Here is a 19,659-nt window from a genome sequence, read left to right as displayed (position 1 = left end):
TAATTACAGCATTCAAAAACAATTTTCCTTTAAAAAATCCATTCATGGTCCTTGTAAAATGCCAGATCATTAGTTGTAAAAGAGATAGCTCTAGGCAGGCTATGCCAAAAACTGTCAAAATTTTCAAAAGCTTACAAAATGAATGAAAAATTTGCCAAGCTTTTTTTATTTAATGCAAACAATTTATTTACATGTGTTTTCATATTTTGCAGACTGATTCGAAAAATTATTAATTTGTCCAATAACTTTCCACTAAGGGAGCAAAACAATCTGCGTTTATTGGATAAATGTTACCTTTCATTATGTTCCGTCTCCATAAGATCGAAGTTCAATGAATGATTCGATAGTTTAGGCATTCCATATGAGGTTTAATTCTATAAGGAAGGCTGCGTTTTACGGATTCTAATTTTATAATACTAAATCTGAACATGATTAGTCGGCTTTTGAAGAACTCGGTTTTATTTTTTTTATCATTCAGGTAAAAAAAATTGTATCATCACAAGATACACTAGTTTTAACAAAACCATTTTTAACTCATCGAGAAAAATGTTGATACGAAACGAAGCCGAGTTGAAGCGAAATTGGTCACTAATCAATGACACATCAAAAGTTGTTCCCAAATCGTTTTAGAACATATATCTCAATAGGCACAAGGGAGTCACTTCTTAAAAAGCCATTTTTTGGTAACTTGTAAGCAAATTATTTGAAATAAAATTCTCTGTTGATGCAAGATTTTCCACAAAGCACTCAAAAACTGTGATTTAAAAATCTGTTCTTTATCAAAGGAGAAGAATCAAAGTGTGAACAACTCGCAATAAAGAAATGGCGAAAAGCCGATCATTTTCATATGTACAAAAATGAATAGATTCTGTTTTTTTAGATTCCGATTATTTTAAAGGAATCTCAAACTTTTTTCTAAATGACATCCTGCTTGTGAATAAAATTTGGATGCCGGATTTGAAAAACATCAGGTGTAAACTAACTTCTATACAAAAGGAGACTTCAGACTAAAATATACAATTGGTTTGCTGGCTTTGATCTTGAGCACCGTACTACATCAAAACAAACTTCTTGAAATGGCAATCTTCTTGCTGTTGAAATTATTTGACAATCATTGTAATTTTGGATTTAACATCCATTAATTTTGCATATTCTATCATCTTTGTAAATTGCAAATTGTTCAAATTGTAATGTTTTTGGAAAAGTTTAGTCACTGATTATACAGATGAAATCCCCTGCTGATTCTACCAGGAAGAACCCAAAATATCCACTAAAACTTTGCGGCCATCTAGGGTATACGCCTTTGGACAAAAAACCTACCTAATAATGATGAAACGTTAAAGGTCTGCGTTGAAAAATTAATTTGATCATTATTTTTTTCAACAGCCGAATTGAAATTTAACAACCGAAATAAAAATTAGAAAATGAAAAGGTTATGTTTATATTTGTTAATGACGTGACGTGGCACTAATATTGAAAATAGATCGTATAATGATTTCCGAGAGTGATTCTAGGTCCAGACTCCTGCTTGGAAGGAATTGAAGAAAATCAAGATAACAAGTGATAACACAGGCGACAATCCAGCATGGTTTATTGAGAAGATCAAAATGAAGAACAGACTCACCCAAGATGAGATCCGATTTGAAGCCAGACTCTGGATCTCAGATGTGAAGGAACATGCTAGTGACTTGTCTGTCGAGTTTCCGGCCATTTATCCAGATCGACCTGCCTACCCACGTAAGGCTAAAAAATTTCTCCTTAATTTTTATTAATAAGAAATCTTAGCGGAAATGAGCGAGAAAAAGTACAAAATCTCAACCAAAAGGAAGTAAACGATTTCAATCACTTCTTTGCAACAATTGGTGAAAAATTGAACAAAAAGTTTAGACAAAGTGAGTGTTCATTAAAAAATCAACAAGTTCAATCTATGTTTTTGTTACCAACGAGCCAAAAAGAAGTGCTTAGAGTTATCCAGGATTCTAAGTCAAAATACAGCGAAGACTATATGGATCTTAACTATATCTTATAAAATCTGCAGCAGTTTCAATCGCGCGCTACCTATCCAAACTGATTAACACATGTTTTCTGGAAGGCATTTTTCCGGACTCATTGAAAATAGCATCAGTAATACCTCTACATAAAGAAGGTGAAAAAAATGAACCCAATAATTTTCGCCCAATATCTCTCTTACCAACTCTTGGTAAAATTTTCGAAAAAATTATTCTAAATCGTATTTCCAACTATTTTAAAGACTTTGAAATTTTAAACAGCAAACAATTCGGTTTTAGGGAAAAAAGAGGAACTGTTGACGCAGTTAGCAGCTTGGTTGAGTTGATACGATCATCAAAACATTCTTATACGGAGCAAACTTATTGCACATTTTTAGATTTACGTAAAGCTTTCGACACTATTGACAGAAAAATTCTGCTTCAAAAGTGTAAAATGTATGGATTAAGGGGTCCTGTATATACTGTTTTGGAATCTTATTTGAAAAACAGGAAACAATTTGTACAGTCTCAGTCTGGACAAAGGAAGTCGCAAATGACAGAAGTTAAATACGGGGTACCACAAGGGTCTATATTAGGCCCACTTCTTTTCATTGTTTACATGAATGATTTGAAAACCAACAGCCCATGCTCAAACTTCATTTTCTATGCTGACGATACTGCAGTTCACACAAAATCAAATAAAGCCAATGCTTGTCGGGAACATCAACAGATCTTATCTCAAACAGAAAACTGGCTTAAAATGAACAAACTTACACTGAACACGGATAAAAGTAAATCTATAACCTTTAAGACTAAGCATGACATAAGTGATGTCTTTACAATGAACGGCAAGCGCCTTGAAAATATAAATTCTTTAAGTTACTTGGGCATAACGATTGACAAAAAATTATGTTTTAGAGAACACTCGAATCGCGTAGAAAATAAATTGGTACAATTTTGCGGACTTTTCTATAAATTGAGAAAAATTTTAAATCGCAGCCAATTGATCAAGATTTTCAACACTTGTGTTAAACCAGTGGTTCAATACGGGATTCTAGTCTATGGTACTGCCAGTAGAGCTACGATGCAGAAAGTCGATGTGAAAATTAATAGAATACTGAGAGTAATCTTTTTTGTTCAAAAGTTTGACTCAGTTTCTCTCATCAGAGAGAAATACAAAGTTTTTTCGGCCCAGGAGCTTCATCTGTACGAAGTTTTTAAACTGATGACAAAATGCATAAGACGTGAAAGTTGCATCATGGACATAAACCACTTCATTACACAAAATGAACTGTCAAAACTGTGCTCATGCGAAAAACGTGTTAAAGCTGTCCCCCTTAATCCATCTTTTTCCGAAAACAGTCTGTCAAATAAAATCCGAAAACTCTTAAACGTTTTTCTCAAACCGGATTCTAATTTTTTAACAAAAGTGAAAAATTTGAGCGGCGCACAGTTAAATAATTTTGCTCACGAAAAGCTAGAAAACTTTTTTTTACTGAATGAACAACTCACTAGGTCAATTTATGGCTTAAATTAGAAAATTTATTCATCAAAAAGTATGACCAAATTGAAATCATTTTAACACTAACCTTCCTTGTTTTTTTTATCGCTATCACTTTAATTTTGATTTCCACTGAATAACTTTGAAATAAATAACATGAAATTTCTCTTCCGACTATGAGACGCCTGAAAACGGACCTTATGGTCTAATGGCGATCTTTCTGGTGCTCTTTTTTGTATTGATCAATTGTGTAAGTGATCTATTTATTCTGCTGTAAAGACACCAGTAAACAATTTATTATTATTATTATGAAAGTTTTGAGATGGCTTTAGGGAGGAAGAGAACTGCGGTTGGACTACAGTTAGCGACAAATTTTCCAACCTTTTAATATGAATAATATGATCAAAATCTGCTCATGAAAAAAGTGCACGTGTAAAATGTTCACTTTCAGTGGTGGTATACACAATTCACACCTTCACTGGCAATCGAGGCGCTGCTCAGACCCTTGGAGAGGTATCGATTCTTCTCCGGGGTTCTGATGGAGAGTGCGGGCCTCGAACCCTGCGGAAGGCATTGGACACTGAGGTGTTGTTTGTGCCTGGACAAAAGGATACATTCCAATTTGTGGCAGTGTCTGTTGGGGAACTGAAAAGTGTTGTGATTGGACATAATGCAATAGGATTTGGTTAGTTCTTATTTTCAATTTCACCCAAAATCATGCATGTACAACGCCATGCTGATGACTTTTTCTCGTAATTCTGTAAATTCGAACATCCGTGATCATTTTTTTTTGAATTTGAAGCTTTGAATCAACTCATTTGCCAAAGACAATCAGGATTCTTCTCGTGTGATGATAAATTTCGCAATTTCTGTAATTTCCCATGTGAATCTAACACAAGATTACAATGAAACCTTGAGCACAAAATTTATGCAGCAAATGTTTTCTTCTTTTGCTTCAAAGTTATTGCCGAGATATTTTTATCTCGAGACTCCCCAATCGGAAGAAAGTTTTATTCCGGACAAAATTTTAGTTTTTCTTAATTTTTTCACGTTTCTCTTAAAACTATTAGCTTTATGTGTCTTTTCCAGGGGCTGGATGGTATCTTGACAAGGTAGTGATTGAACAGGACGACTCTCCATACGAGTATCTGTTCTCATGCTACAGGTAGAGTGCGAGAAATGAGCTCTCAAATAGCCTAACAGTGGCAGCCAATCAGAGTGCGAGAGAAGAGCTCTCCCTCATGTATATATTCACAAATCATGCTCCCAATCCAAAAATGAAAGCATCTATATTCTCGAGGTCATTGAAGACTTGAAATATCTTCTTGATCTTGGAAGAGGAAAATCTAAAATTGATATATTAAACCATCATAATTGTACAAGGCTGTACAAACGATTATCAGTGCATTATTACGTACTTAGTTTATGTTCACGCAGGTTTGAGAACAAAAAACTTATTCATTTTGCAGCCGAAAAGACCACATAGATTAAGATAATCGTTAAAAGCCAAATCTCGGCAATTTTTACAAAATAACAGTCGGAGTTCCACTCGGGCAGTTCCATATTGACAGCCTGTCATTTAGTAATATGGCTGTTGTCATAGGTGGCTTGATAGTGGAGTTGGTAATGGAGACACTTCAGCAGAGCTGAGTCTGAGCAGCAGAGATGAGCCACCTGAGACTCACCCAGCTAGTGTCTCTTCTAGGAGGAGCAAACTCCAAGGACACACCAAACGCAAATTCCGTACGTACAGTCGAATAGGTTACTTGACTCAAGTAAGTCACTTAGAACATTTGGCTTTTCTTTAAGGACCACGTAGCAGCTCGCGATTTAAGCCAGAATTTGGAAGTGACTTTAGCGAGAGTCACGGAACCTTTTTTGAAACTCAAACTTGCTAGTTTGGAATCTGGCATTTTACAACCAACCCGTGCGTGTTTCAAGTATTTTTCAATCAAACATCCGAAGAATTAAAATGTGGCGTAATTGAGTATTAGTGATTAGTAAAAACATCTGCATAAACTTAGATTGATAGACGAGCTCTACAAATGGTTGTTTGTAAGCGGGGTTGTTATCACTCCCTTCAGTTATCACTCCCAACAGTTGCCGTAAATCCTTCACAACAACAGCAACAAACTCCCGCAATCCTTAAAATGATCAAGATCCAGAAATGAGCAGACGTGATCTGAGAGTCGCCAAGCAGCCTAATTTTTAACGTGTTTTGATCCAACTGTGTTGAAAGGTTGCTTTTCAATGAATTTAATTGGTTGTTACCATTCTAGTGAAGGTTGCTATCAGGGTTAAGTTTTCCTATTTTCTGCAATCACGTGCTTTCCTAGTTTTGCGGAAATTGCTCAATTTCATTGGTTGAATATCGCTGAAATGAGCGATCAAATACGCTGAACAAATTTCTTTTTATAGCTGCGAAGATGTAAGCTGAGCGGAGCTACATTGCGGTGCTCTTGGTTTTTTGCAATTCAAAAAATTTGAATCATAGTGGGTCGCTGTATTTTTACGACTCGAAGAGGAGTATTGGAGAAGTCTTTCCTTTAATCAAATTTATTTTTAATCTTTTTTATTTGAGAAGTCTTATTTTTTAAATCAATGTTATTTGAGTGAATTTTGAAGCGGGAAATGAAGCACACGAAAAAATTTGGAGTGATTTTGTTGCTGAACAAAATGAAGAGTGGAGTGAAAAGAGAGTGGTTTTTTGTTCATATCGCTGTTTTTTAGAGTGCGAGAAATTGAGGTGTGAAAAAAAAATTCTGTAAGCGAGCGAAATTTTATGTTCACGTGCGGTATTTTAAAGCATTATTTTCAACTTTTTTTGGTTAAGGGGTTTGGTTATGATTTTCTTTTAGTTTTAGGCTGTTTTTGGTAGTGGTTTGAAGGTTTCTGGAAATTTATATGAGTTTAATGCCAATTCGGAGCTTTTCCTGTTTTTTGCTGACTTTTGGGTTAATCTTTGCGGTTTGTTTTACTATTGTCTGCTGCCTCAAAGGGGTTTTGAAAAGACCCCCATTACTTAAGCAATTTTTAGTTAAAAAGTGCTAACACTTTTGTGGATATGAAACATTTTTTGTTGAGGAATATGATGAAAAATGGAGAAAACTATTTTTACCAATTTTTTGCAGTTTTTTCTCTTCTTTAGACAAGTTTCTTAGCCCATTATGACTTGCATATTGTTTTGCGAGCATATGGATACCCAATTGGCTGAAAAGAAGTTTTCTTTGGATATATGTGCCTTTGTAATATCAAAAAAAATAGTAACTTTTTTCCAGTTTTTTAGTCAAAGTTGTTTAAGAGAGCCTATTTTTTCATGATTTGGCTTAAAGTATTTTTTAAATTTTCTCATAAGGGGTCTTAGTGGGTACTAGGCATATTGATGAAGTAATTTTGGCAGAGATGTTTTTTCGGGGCCTCAATTCATGACAAAATTTGATCGAACTTTAAAAATATTATAATAGATTTTTTTTTTACTTTTTTGTGTTTATGGTTTTGTTTCAAGATAATCCTAAATTAGTGGAGACACGTTTTGTCTGATGACTAATTGGATGGCATTTAAGTGGATTTCCACCTTGAGTTGTTTCTGGAATTCTTCCGGCTATGTTTTTTTAAGATCTGTTCACACATTTTCATGATTTTTGAAGTCCAATTGGGGCCGTGATTTTGGTCACGCCGAAACAGGAAGTGGAGTGAAAAAGCTAGTGGTTCTGCGGCGTGATTTGTGCTCAATTTTTAAACTAGAGTGAGAAAACGGTGTTTGAACAAAAAATCGCTTTCCAGTTAGTGGTTTTTTATTCACATGCCTCAATTTCACTTTGATTTTTACTGTTTTTTCGTTCTTTGGATTGGACTTTTTTCTAAATAGTTTTTTCAATACATTCATAGTCCGTTCTAGGTCTAATTATCTGTTTATTAAATGAAAATTCTTTGAATTGTACGTCAGGACTTGTCCTACTATGTTTTTTGTTTCGTCGTCTGACGCTCTTTTTCGTTTTACATTTGTTCACACAGCAGAGCTGAAAATTCAAATTTTCTCTGTTTCTATCTCTATTGTACGGCGCGCAGGTCTATTCTTTCGCGGCTATTCCGGCTATATGCCGACTATGTTAAGTTTTTTGTGAACACGCCTCTGTTTTATACACATTCGGCGATTTGTTTGTAAATCTTATCGGTACTGTTGATGTCAATTCCTTCTATTTGTTTTCAGCTAACAAATGGATGTTCTCTGTGACCACTGCGAGTGAGACCTCAGCAGCTACTTTTGCAACAGTCTATCTACAGATTGTAGGGGAGGAGGGAGAGAGTATAGACACACCAATCGGGGGAGGAAATAGAGACCCGTTCTTCTCAGACTGTACTAAGGAAGTAGAGGTTCGTCACGTGAAATAGCAGCAGAGAATCCTATCAACATTACAATCGCGAATAACGCCCGTCCTTAAAGCTCAGTGACAATCAGTACTGATTCAGATCAATTTCAGAGAGTTTTTAAGTTTAGTTTTAGTAAGGATTCAGAAGGATTTCAGAACCAACTGTGAAGTGAATTCTGGATCTCTCTGAGTCAGAGCAAAAATCAGAAAAAATTCAGTAATCTTCTGGATCAGAAGATGATTCAGAATGAATCACTGAAATAGCTCTGTATCAGACAAATTCAGTGTCAAATGTGACCTGAATTAGACTCTGACTCAGCGAATTTGTCTTTAGAGTTAGGTGCGGGCGGCTTCATCGTTGATTTTTGGTTGTTTTCTATTTTGGTAAATATTTCCATCATTATGGGATAACTAATGTTATCTCGGGCTTTAGGTTCCAGTCTTTTAAACTCGGGGGTCGGTTTTTTTAAAATAGTGGAAAGTAGAACCCTTATTACAAGCCTTGCATGATGAATGAAAGAATTATGTTTCGGTTGTTATTTTGAATAGCGTTCTGTCAAAGTTTTTTTCTTTTCTTAGATCTACACAGTGAACATTGGGAAGCCAATAAAAGCTAGATTGCGTCACAACAACACTGGAGACAATCCCGACTGGCACTTTAACCAGGCAAGTCAACTAAATGTACACTTCTTGTAAAAAACAGTCACCTAACTCTTTCTGTAATAACCAGGTTGATGACATTTAACTGACAGGTTCTAATTACTGGTTCTATGGTCCGCGCTGCGTATAAAAATGTTGCGTATAAAAAGGGTTCGAAATTTTGTCATTCACTGAGACCATGAAAGCTGAAATTAGTCACACAATTTGCGTTTCAATCATAGAGGATATATCTGGAAAAAACTCACCTGAACTAAGCTTTTTCAGCGCATTTCTGGAAGCAAAATATCATTTTTGACGATTTCATAAATGTGGCTCACTTCATACACTTTTTTTCCGAAGAAAAACGTTGAAACTTATACACAGCTCTTCTATGACTTAGTTTTTTGCTCTAACCTGGTGTTGCATAGTTCAACTCGATGCGATATCCAGTTCGGAAACTTTTTTAAAAACACGCGAAAAGTAGTACAAACGACAGGTTTTATTTTAAAATCAGCAAAACGTTCGCTAATTGTAGAATTTTGTACTTTGCTGTTAGAAGGCTTCTAGCTGGCTAGCGCACAAACCTCTATCAAAATTCCAAAAGATTTCTTTGGTGATTCCTTTCGTTGTTAGGAGTGTACTGTGTTGTCCCTAAAAAGATTGCGCTCTCGACAGTTTGAAAAAATCACTCCGGATAAATTAATAATTTAGCAAGAATTGCAAAAACAGCAAATAAAAAAGTTATAGTCAGAAACAAATAATTGAATATATTCAAGAATCCAAAAACAATTTTTCTATCAAAACTAATTAATGGTTCACACTAATTCAAACCAGTTCAATCTAAGTATCCACAAGTATCCAGAACGCATGCAACTCACTTCCTAATCGAAAAAATTGTAAAACGTTCTGCCTCCCAGTAGCTGTGTTACTGGCCTGAATTTGATAATCTTTGCAACCAACTATTTTGAGAAACATTGCAGTTTAATTCACTGCAACTAAACAACTACGCATCTAACTTCTTTAACAAAAAAAATCACTGAATAACTACAATTTTCTCTCACTGAGAACCAACTCCACCCCATGATTGTTCTTTTTCTCTCAAAATTGTCTAACAAACCGCTGTTCTTCAGCATCGTAGGCCTATCTCTGCTCGTTTTTTTTGTGGCTAAGGGTACTCAACCTCATCATTTTCTATCAGCGATAATTAACCAGTTGTTTGATTTAGAATATTTTGACCTAACGTGTAAGTGCATAGAAGTTCAGTCACTTATCTTATGTAAATGTCACTCAAGATGCAACTGATCTTATGTAAATGTTTGCTCAATTTGAGTGGAATTTCGTGGACTACTTGCTTTTATAGGTTCAGGATCGCAAAAGAATTATGCTTCATGTTCAACAGTTTCTATACAAGCACATGCGTTCTGTTTTTGTCAATTCTCTGAAACTGAGACTTCTCTGATTTAGCGTGCGAATACTTTTGCTCCCAGTGTGGATCTAGAAATGTTTACTTTAAGTAATTTTTAAATTTTTTCTCATAGTAACAATGATGCAAAAATCAGGGAAAGCCTAGCTCTTTCTGCTTTTTTCTTTGTAGAGTATTCGTCAGCATTCATAACATGAGACTAAAAGATAACTAATTTGCGTTCTTCACGTTTGAATGTGGTTTTTGGTTGCTATTTTGACCTAGTTATCGCCACTTTTTTGTATGCAAACGAAATAAACATCTTTCGGATACCAGAAAAAACTCACTGTTTCCGTTCCTGCAAATGCAACTGCCCAATCAGTCACCAAACAACATTTGAGGTTTTTTGGGCGCAAAGAAGTACGGTTGGGGGGATCTTGAGAATTGAAGCTCTTATGTTTCCAAGAGATCAGTTTCCCTCTACCAAAATTCTGCCAAAGAAACTTTGCGCTCTTTTGTACTGATCACTCTATACTCAAAAAGAGTTTGAAGCAATAACTAGTTCTATTTCAAACATCGACTTCACTTCATTACTTGTTATTTCCACCCAAAACTCTTTCAAAAAATTTGCTCTTTTGAAAGTCCTTTTCTTAATATTTCTTCTAATAAGGCACTTTTGACTCTCTCCACTGTATAATTAAAAACACTGTTTAACAGTTACCGTTTTCTAGGTTAGGTTTCAATTAGACGAGCTGATTGCCCCAAAATTTTCCCTGATGAATTCGAGATGACTGACAATATTTGCATATAAGAACTCTAATAATTATTTGCCCCAAGATCTATACCAAATTTCTCCCGCAAAATTAAAATCCTTTACTCAAACGAATTTTCGGAGTACCGAGCTTGGATTAAAAAAAATGCAATAAAAGGCAAATTAATTTTTTTCAGTTCATTTTCTTTTCATTTCGTTTCTTCGTGCATGTCCCTTCAACCACCGTTTTGTGTTTTGTTCTGCTTGATTTTGTTATGGAACCAAAACCATTTGTTTGTTGTGCATAGAATTCTAACACTTGCTGAATTACATCATGAAAATATCAGTTTTTAATGATTAAAAGTCATTGCTCCGACTGTGCGCAAATTATAACAGTTCGTAAATCTCTTTTTTCAATTACAATTTGCGTTGCTTTTCTCACAATAAAATTTTTGACAAAAAATTTTTATCTCTTTTTCTTTGTTTTCTTTTCCCCATGCTGTGGGTCTTTTTTAGTGGTTGTCAAACGGCGAAATTGGTCGGCAAATCGATCGAAGCACATTTTTTTTGTTTTTTCCCTTTTTTATGCAGTTATTTTTTCTTGTTAACGTACCCATTATATCCTTCTGGAAAACACTCAACAGTAACCCCAAACTTGTAGCTGTAGGGAATACAAGCTCATTTTCACCAAGTGTCTTTTTGGGATAAAATTTTGGGGTTTGGGTGGAATTCATTAAAAAATTTTTTTTCTTTTCCCAAGCTCTTCCTTTCTTTTTTTCTGCTGTAATCATACTTGGTTCCTTTCGTGTAATGACCTCTGAAATTCTTTTCGTGCTTTTTCTGAAGACTTGATGCCTTTGAAACGCTAGTCTCTTTTTTGTTTATATGAAAGCTAAAGCCACATGAAAGCTAAAGCCACATGCCACTCCACCTTACATCGCTCAAGTTCGTTCTTTTTGTTTACATAGACAATATGCTCAAGATTAGCTCCTAACCTCTGCAAACCAGTTAACCACCCAATATCGAAGCTTCAATGTCATGTAGTCTCAATTGCTGTATATTATAAATTTCCCACTAACCGTCAAAAGTCACTCAACTTCAAAGACATTCTAAAGCGCCAGGTGTTTTATCGAGTTGATCCGACTAAAAACAAATGGCAGTATTCCAAAAAAAAATAAGAAAACTCTGGGTCCAGAATTGAGGACTTAAGATGAAATGTTACCTTTCTTTCACCTTATTGCCCCAGTTTAGTATTGGGGCTTTACGTTATACAAACAATGTGCTAGTTGCGACCAGTGAGCTACAGTGAACTAGGGGACAGAAGTTATAATTATGGAAAAAATATTTCTAAAAAGGTGTTTTAAAAAAAAGCAGCTGGAATTTTTCAATTTTACAACTTGTAACTATAATATCAAAATTATGCTAAAATTAAAAACTGTCAAAATGTGTTCTTTTTTAGCAGCACTGCTCAGCAGAGATTCAGTGGTTTTGATTAATAATTATTTTTTCTTGGTTTTGAAATCTCAGTTTAACTTAACCTTAGCTGAGTGAAAAATTGTTCTGTAGGAATGGCTTCAATCGGCTGAATAGCAAAAGGTCTAAATGCTTGCAACAATTTTAGGATTGAGATTTGTACCTAGCAGATTATGGTATTGGGGCTATCTGTCGTTTGATCAGTGATCAACATATCACCAGTGAGCTACAGTGAACTTGGGGACAAAAGCTATTTGTTACAGAAAAAAATTATGGCTATAAAAAAAGGAATTTTAACAGAAAAAAAAACGACAATTTTCATTTTTTTGCAGCTTGTAACAAAAATTTTGATTACTGCTCACTAGACATTTATTGGTTTGATTACATTATTTTTTTATATCTTAGCTTAACGTATCTTTAGCTCAGTTAAAATTTTGTTTTCTAGGAATAAGCTTCAAAGCGACTAAGTGGTAGATAATATATTTGCTTTCAACAAATTTGGTATTGAAATTCGTACTTATCAGAGAAGTTAAACTAATAAATAGTAAAATCTTTAATCTGTTCTTTCTTATTTTCTGAATTAATAGCGACTTTTAACAAAGTTGGCTAAAACCCTCCATTTAAAATTTTTAGCATCGTTTTCTCTAACTAACAAAATTTTGGAGAAGTTTTTTCCTATGAGCTTGCAACCTCGCCCAATCTCTGTTGATAGAATAACAAGTGTTATTTGAATTGCCATCTTGATATTTTTGTCTGGGAATTTTTTTGCAATTTGGAACTGTTTTTTCGGGTCTATGTCCAGACCTCCCAGGTTTATTATCAGACAATTTCCAGACAACAAAAATTCTTCCAGACCGTTTTTTGTTTACTCCCCACCCCAGACAACCTGTTGTCTGGACATAAATCCGTGACCTCGACTCGGGCATATTGCGGAATTGAGAATGTTGCTGGTGATTATGTAAGTGAAATCCAATCGATGTGCGGATTAGGACAGTTAAGAGATAATTGGAGGTTTTCTTTGAGTAAATTCCGATGTCTTTAATTGTTTCAAGAGCAGCAGCACTTTTCAAGAGTGAAAACTTAATTCAGTTCTGAAACATTGTTTCTCCTGAATATTTTTGGTTCCTTTTTGGGCTGTTTTTCTTCATTATGATTATATTGAGGTCATAAAGCTTGTCCACGCTAAACCTATTCTGCATAGTCTAAAAATTACACATACCCCAAAATTAAGTCTGAGCAGAGTGATGTGAAAAATTTGTAGATTATAAATGGTAATTACTAGAGTAGTATACACTATTTATATATAAGCTAGTTTGTAGGCAATTACCACAAAGCCCATTTAGCTTAGTGGTTACGACTTGCGACGCAAATAAAGAGTTACCAGTAACAACGCGGAAGATCGAATCGCATTTAAATCGAACTTTGTCGGCGGGATATAAGCTGTCCAGGTCGAGGTGGCCAGACCAAAGTGACCCTGATCAGACGATCTTCGAGTGCGCACGTGTTCCGGTGCGCTCAAATTACATGGTCTGGAAAATACTTCAAGCCCACTTTAGTCTGGAACTTGTCTGATAAGAGGTCACTTCGGTCTGGGCAGTCTGATCAGAGACAATTTCGAGCTCAAACTAGTCTGATCAGGAGAGGTTTTTGAGCGCACTTTAGTCTAATCAGAGGACGGACGTTTCGAGAGCTAATATAGATTAAATACTGTCGGAAACAAATCTACAGTTGAACTAAAGAACAACTCTTTGAGATTTTCCAATATGCTATCGGTGTGTACCCTCATCCTTCTCTCAACCAGGCGGGGGACCGGCTACGCAGGAGTTACAAACAAACAACTATAGGAGATTTTTTTTCGAAAGTGCTTTCATCAACAGATTTCCAGATGTAGAAAAAAGGTTTCAACATGCCAATAATCTAGCTGAAAATACCAACTCTAAAATCTGCCTCGGGCAAAAGATTGTTCAGTTTAGCAATATATTTTTAGTGCAATCGTCTTCCCATTTTGATTTTATGCTGATCCCGGTTATAATCGTCTTTCAAAGAAAATTTAAATTTTCGTTTATTGATATATTATCTTATTGTTTTTTATTGTAATAAATGTTTGTGCAATCTTTCGTAATTGAAGATCTGCAGAGATCATCCGTGCTTATGGTCTGGGACAGCATTTCGAGCGCATTTTAGTCGGGACAATGGCCTGATACTTGTCTGATCAGAGGTCTTTTCGGTCTGGAACTCGTCAGATCAGAGGCGGCTTCGAGCGTGCTTCGAGGGCAGAGTGAACTTGGAGCGCGCACTAGTCTGATCAGAGGTCACTTCGGTCTGGGATGGTCTGGTCAGAGGTCACAACTGTTTGGAACGTTCTGACCAGAGGCAATTTTGAGCGCGACCTCAACCTGGGTGCGGTGAACATATTATTTTTCACGGGGTAAATTTTACTCAAAAACCAAGACTAGCCAGTCTAAAATGTGACATGAACAGAGTACTGGTCATCCTACAAAACAGCATCTTCTTGACTGATTCAGCGCTGATTTGCTCTGCCACCAACTTCGGGGAATGTAACTAATGCATTGAGTCGAAACAGTAACAAAAATATCTGTGTGGTGATTTTTTACTCCACTGTTTTAGATTGTGCTGTTCGACCCTGAGAGCAATGACCAGTTTTGTTCATTTGTCGACGAGGGATTCATATCTTTGGATCTGAACTGTGGCGACTTAATCAAGGAAATCCCGATTAACTGGCCCGGTGACAAAGCAGCCCCAAGTAAGATCAATATTGTTTGTTGTTGACACCATTGCTCTATAGGTTAAATTTCGAAGTTGATCAAATACTTCTGCGCAACCTTTCGGTAATTTATTATGGGTTTGAAAGAAACCAATCAACTGAATTGGTGCCTGATGAAATGAAGATTGAAACACCTTGATGGGAAGCTTATTAAAACTTTACGAGACCCTTGCAAGAAATTCGAGAAATAAGATAGGCAAGCAAGAATCTCCACGAACTAAGCTTGATATGTCAAGTTTTAAGGTTTGAAAACAAGAAGTAATTTGATTATGCAAGAACGTCGGAAAATGTTCTCTATCTGATTGGAAAAATCGGCATTGAGTTTTTTGCAGTATTAGCTGCGTGATTTTTCCCTCATCCTTTTTCATTCCGGGCTGAGAGCCGACAGTGGGGGAGTTTCTGAGCTATTGAAACACAGATATAGCACGATAAACAATCCGTACTTTTGCTCTTCTACAAAATGAAACAAAACAAAACGAGAAACTATAAAACAAGATAAAGCAAATATATTATAGCTAAAAGGTTGTCGGAAAGAATCTCAAGTCAATTTGTTATCTAATTTTTTTGAAAAGGTTTTTCTTGTATATTGTAGTTTTTCGCCTTTCTCGTTTTCATTCTGGGCTGGGGATTGGCACTAGTAGAGTTACTAAAAAATATATTTGAGCACAGATAGTAATGTGTATATGGTGGCCTCCGGGCCCCCGAGCCATGGAGACATATACACATTTTACTCAAATTTTCCATTTTTCATATTTACCTTATTTTGACTGATATTTACACAAAAATTTTTTTCTTGTATTTTTTTACTTGATTTAGAAAAAATAATATAAAAAATAATTTAATATATGTTGTCATACAAATATTATAATAATATAATAATTTATTATTTGTTCTCATACCAATATTATAATTCAACGAAGTTCTTTTGCAAATTCACTGATAGAACCTAAACTCACCATTACTATCTTTAATACCTTTATCATCAAATGGATCTATAGCTATTTTATATTGTTCTTTTGTTTCTAAATTATGCCTTTTGCTATCAATAGTATAATTAGTTACATATTTACTTTTACCTTCATATATAGCATTAGTATAATCTTCTAAATTAATTTGGTTTCTAATAGTAGCCTTAGTTATTCCTTTTAACTTTTTCTCTTCTTCTCGTTTAACAGTATTGTAACAATATGCTTTAGCTTTAAGGAAACAAGCTTCCATAATAGTATCATTAGGCATTTCATCTTTCATCTTACCTAATTCATTATTATGCAATATACCTTTTATCTTATTCATTTCTTTTTCTTTAGTACTATCCAATGGAACATTTATGTTTATAAATATACTATCAGTATCTGTGTAATGATAACTACAACCTAACTCTTTCTCAAAGTAATCATATATGGCTTTATACATGAATAGTTTAGCTTTTTCTAATATAACAAATCCAATATAATTAAACTTATCTAATTTAACATTACCTCTTGTTTTATGTACAGCTACTAGATCATCATCAAACTCTACAGCATATTTAAAACTAATATTTTCTACTAATTTAATATATCTATCTACATCATTAACTAACTCTACATCTTGTCTATTATATACATTTTCTATTGTTTTTCCATAAAAGGCATTATTCATTAGTTTAAAGAATACATCTCCAAATTTATCACCCTTAGCTTTAGCTTCTATTCTTTTCTGAATATTGAACTCTATATAAGGTTTTAACCATTCACTCTTATTATATTCTAATTTTTGTTTAATTGTAATATCTTCCAATTTTAAACCATGATCTAAATACCAATCTAACATCTCTCCATCTATTACATAGTTTTATTATCTGTTAACTTTAGCATTAACTTCTCATTAGGTTTATATCCTTTCTTTTTATTTTCATTTTGATAATCTGTAAACTGATCAATGTTTGCTTTTGTCTTTTCAGGAAAGAATGGATATTTCTTTGTTTTCTGTCTCAACTCATCATTATACTTTATATCAATTGTATAGATGTATCCAGTATTAGAGCTAGATTTTGTGTATGCCAGATCTTCACATACTCTGATCTCACCAGTCGGTAAAGGTTGTACCATAGCAGAAGCAAACAATGAGTTGAAGTCTAAATACTTTAAATAATTCTCTGTCCCTGTATACTCAGGATCTATTTCTTTATTTTTACATTTTACATGACAATTACCTAATACTGAAGCTAACCCACCTCTTATACCGTGTTGTATTGTATCATAAATATTAACTGTATTTTCTTTATAATACTTAAGCCAAACAATAGTATATTTCAACCCACACAATCAGGTTAACCCAGGAGTAGAATAAGTGTAACATGGATCTATTTCATAATATTCTAAACAAATAGCTCTAAATTTCTCAAATACATCAACTGATAACAATACATCTGTTTTAAGATATAACATCATATAATCCTTTATTGTCTCACATTTAGTATCTTTCCAACAATCAATTGCTTGCTTATATTCTTTATCTGTAATATCACTTTGTTTCAACTTAGAATAGAATGCTTCCGTAGGTGGTAGTGCTGTTTCATGTAGTTTATCTATACTATCAAACCATTCATATGGGAATATACCTTTACGTCTTTCTAAGCCACATTTATTTAATGTTATAGATTCTTCATTACTCAATGTCTTACTTATGGCATCTAAGCTAAGTGGATGGAAGAACCTAAACATATCTATTGCTTTAACATAACCCATATCAATACTAATATAATTCTCATCAGTTTTAGTTAATACTTTAACTCTGGTCTTCTTTGCTAGTTTAGTTATAAATAGGTGATTATCATAATTAGAAGAATTAAATGCATACATTGGTACAATATTATTCTTAGCTTGGAGGTTACATTTATTGTGAGCATATCCTCTAAATTTACCATTTAGATGATCATGATCTCTAACAACGGCTTCACCCATTTCCTCATTACAATAATAACATATACTATATAACGGAGTAATAGTCTCTTCTTTCATTGGAATATTTATACTAAATATATCTTTAAATACTTTATTGTAATAATCTACTCTTTCTACAAACCATTCAACTACTTTTTCTCCACAATAACATTCATACTTATCTTCTAATATATCAGGATAGTCACTTCTTAAATATAATCCACAAGCAATAGGTAAGTGTTTCCCATTTTTTATTATACATTCAAAATCATAATACATAGCAAATGGTACTCTATTCTTATAATGGAACTTATCAAACTTCAGATATTCATCTTTATGGAATGTTCTTCTTCCAGTATTATTACACATCTCTAAATGTTTATTTAATGCATCTTCTGTTCTAAATGATACACAACATTTCAGACATGGATAACATTTATGTTTAGTTGATTTTCTTAATAGGAATGATACATCTTTACATAGGAAGTAATGATTATCCCAAAATAATATATTACATCCTTTAGAATCATTATGATTGATTAATACAGGATTAATAGTTTTATTTTTAATTAGATTAAATACACTAAATAAAGTTTATCTTTATTTAATTCTTGTATTTTCTTTAAATGATAATAATCATATGGAGGTGTAACCCCATTTGGTAATTTTATCTCATCAATATATTCTGGTTCATTATAATTACTAACTCTATAGGAATGATCTTTAGCAGGATGTAGATAAGAAATTAAACACCACAATAGACATTTGTTATCAGTATTCTTTATATTAAGTATATATCTAGATGTGAATGGTAACTCAGTAGTACATCCACCAGTAGGATAAAACCTGTGTATATACATAGTTCTTTTGATAAATCTTTGCATACTCCATCCAGATTGATTCATCTCTTGTTCTTGCATTCTAGTCTCTAGTTCACTATTCAACATATCCAAATCATTAGGACCATTATATTGTCTAGTCATTAGTCTAAATGTGAATTCGTTTTCTTCTATCTGATCATCTGTAGGTTTTGTATACTTAACTACATCAAAGGTGTTGAACTTAATATATGGATGTATATTATGCAATGACTCTAGTATGTTCAAGAATTTAGGATCTTCATGATCACTACTCGTTATTATTATTTGATTATGCTTCATGTTATGATCTAATCCTAATTCATTTACTTTCTCTCTCCACTTTCTATCAGTAAGCTTTTCCTGTTTAACCTTTTCTTTATGATGATCTGATTCATTGTGTTCATTTTTATTACCATATCTAGTATTACATATACCACAATAACCTGAACTGTCTCTATCATTATCATTATCTTTAGTTATTCCTACAACATTATCTAGATGCATCTTTGTTTTAAAATGTTGTTCCACACTATATTGACTTAGACTAGTCTTGCATGTTATACAATCAAACTTATCTCCATTTTTTATTATCTCTCCATCATTTAGTGTTACATTATTCTTATGTTTTAATGTTGTCACATGTTTATTATAAGCAGTATTGTTATCAAGATACATATCACAACTATCACAATACTTTATTCCCTCTAGTTCAGAATACTGTTCATTTATCTTTTGCTCTATATCTTCATTAGTAAATTTTATTCCATCCTCATTAGCACTCTCAATAATTTTATTTCTATTGTATAATCGTACATTCTTTTTATGTTTAAGTGATTGAGTGTGTCTATGAGATTTCTTTTGAGTTAACTCTTCATTACATTCTTCACATTTAAACTTATTTGTTTTAGGCTTTTGGACATAGACAAAATCATCAGATGAATCTCTATCTGAATCTCTATATGAATC

At 33.8% G+C, this 19,659-nt stretch overlaps 1 protein-coding gene across 1 annotated transcript in view; it reads left to right on the top strand.

Annotated features, from left to right (window-relative positions):
* The window catches only part of LOC142347977 (lipoxygenase homology domain-containing protein 1-like), a 322,517-nt gene that overhangs the window by 265,023 nt on the left and 37,835 nt on the right, over window positions 1-19,659 (top strand). The window contains exons 30-36 of the mRNA XM_075399144.1: window positions 1,515-1,737; window positions 3,941-4,174; window positions 4,579-4,654; window positions 5,093-5,232; window positions 7,700-7,863; window positions 8,439-8,525; window positions 14,753-14,888. Coding sequence (XP_075255259.1) covers window positions 1,515-1,737; window positions 3,941-4,174; window positions 4,579-4,654; window positions 5,093-5,232; window positions 7,700-7,863; window positions 8,439-8,525; window positions 14,753-14,888 — 1,060 coding nt within the window. The remainder of the gene's footprint in view (window positions 1-1,514; window positions 1,738-3,940; window positions 4,175-4,578; window positions 4,655-5,092; window positions 5,233-7,699; window positions 7,864-8,438; window positions 8,526-14,752; window positions 14,889-19,659) is intronic.

This window comes from Convolutriloba macropyga, chromosome 10, assembly GCF_964194025.1.
Source record: "Convolutriloba macropyga chromosome 10, txConMacr16.3, whole genome shotgun sequence".
Taxonomy (NCBI): domain Eukaryota; kingdom Metazoa; phylum Xenacoelomorpha; order Acoela; family Convolutidae; genus Convolutriloba; species Convolutriloba macropyga.
The sequence above is the reverse complement of the archived record's forward strand: the minus strand, read 5'-3'. Positions and strand labels throughout refer to the sequence as shown.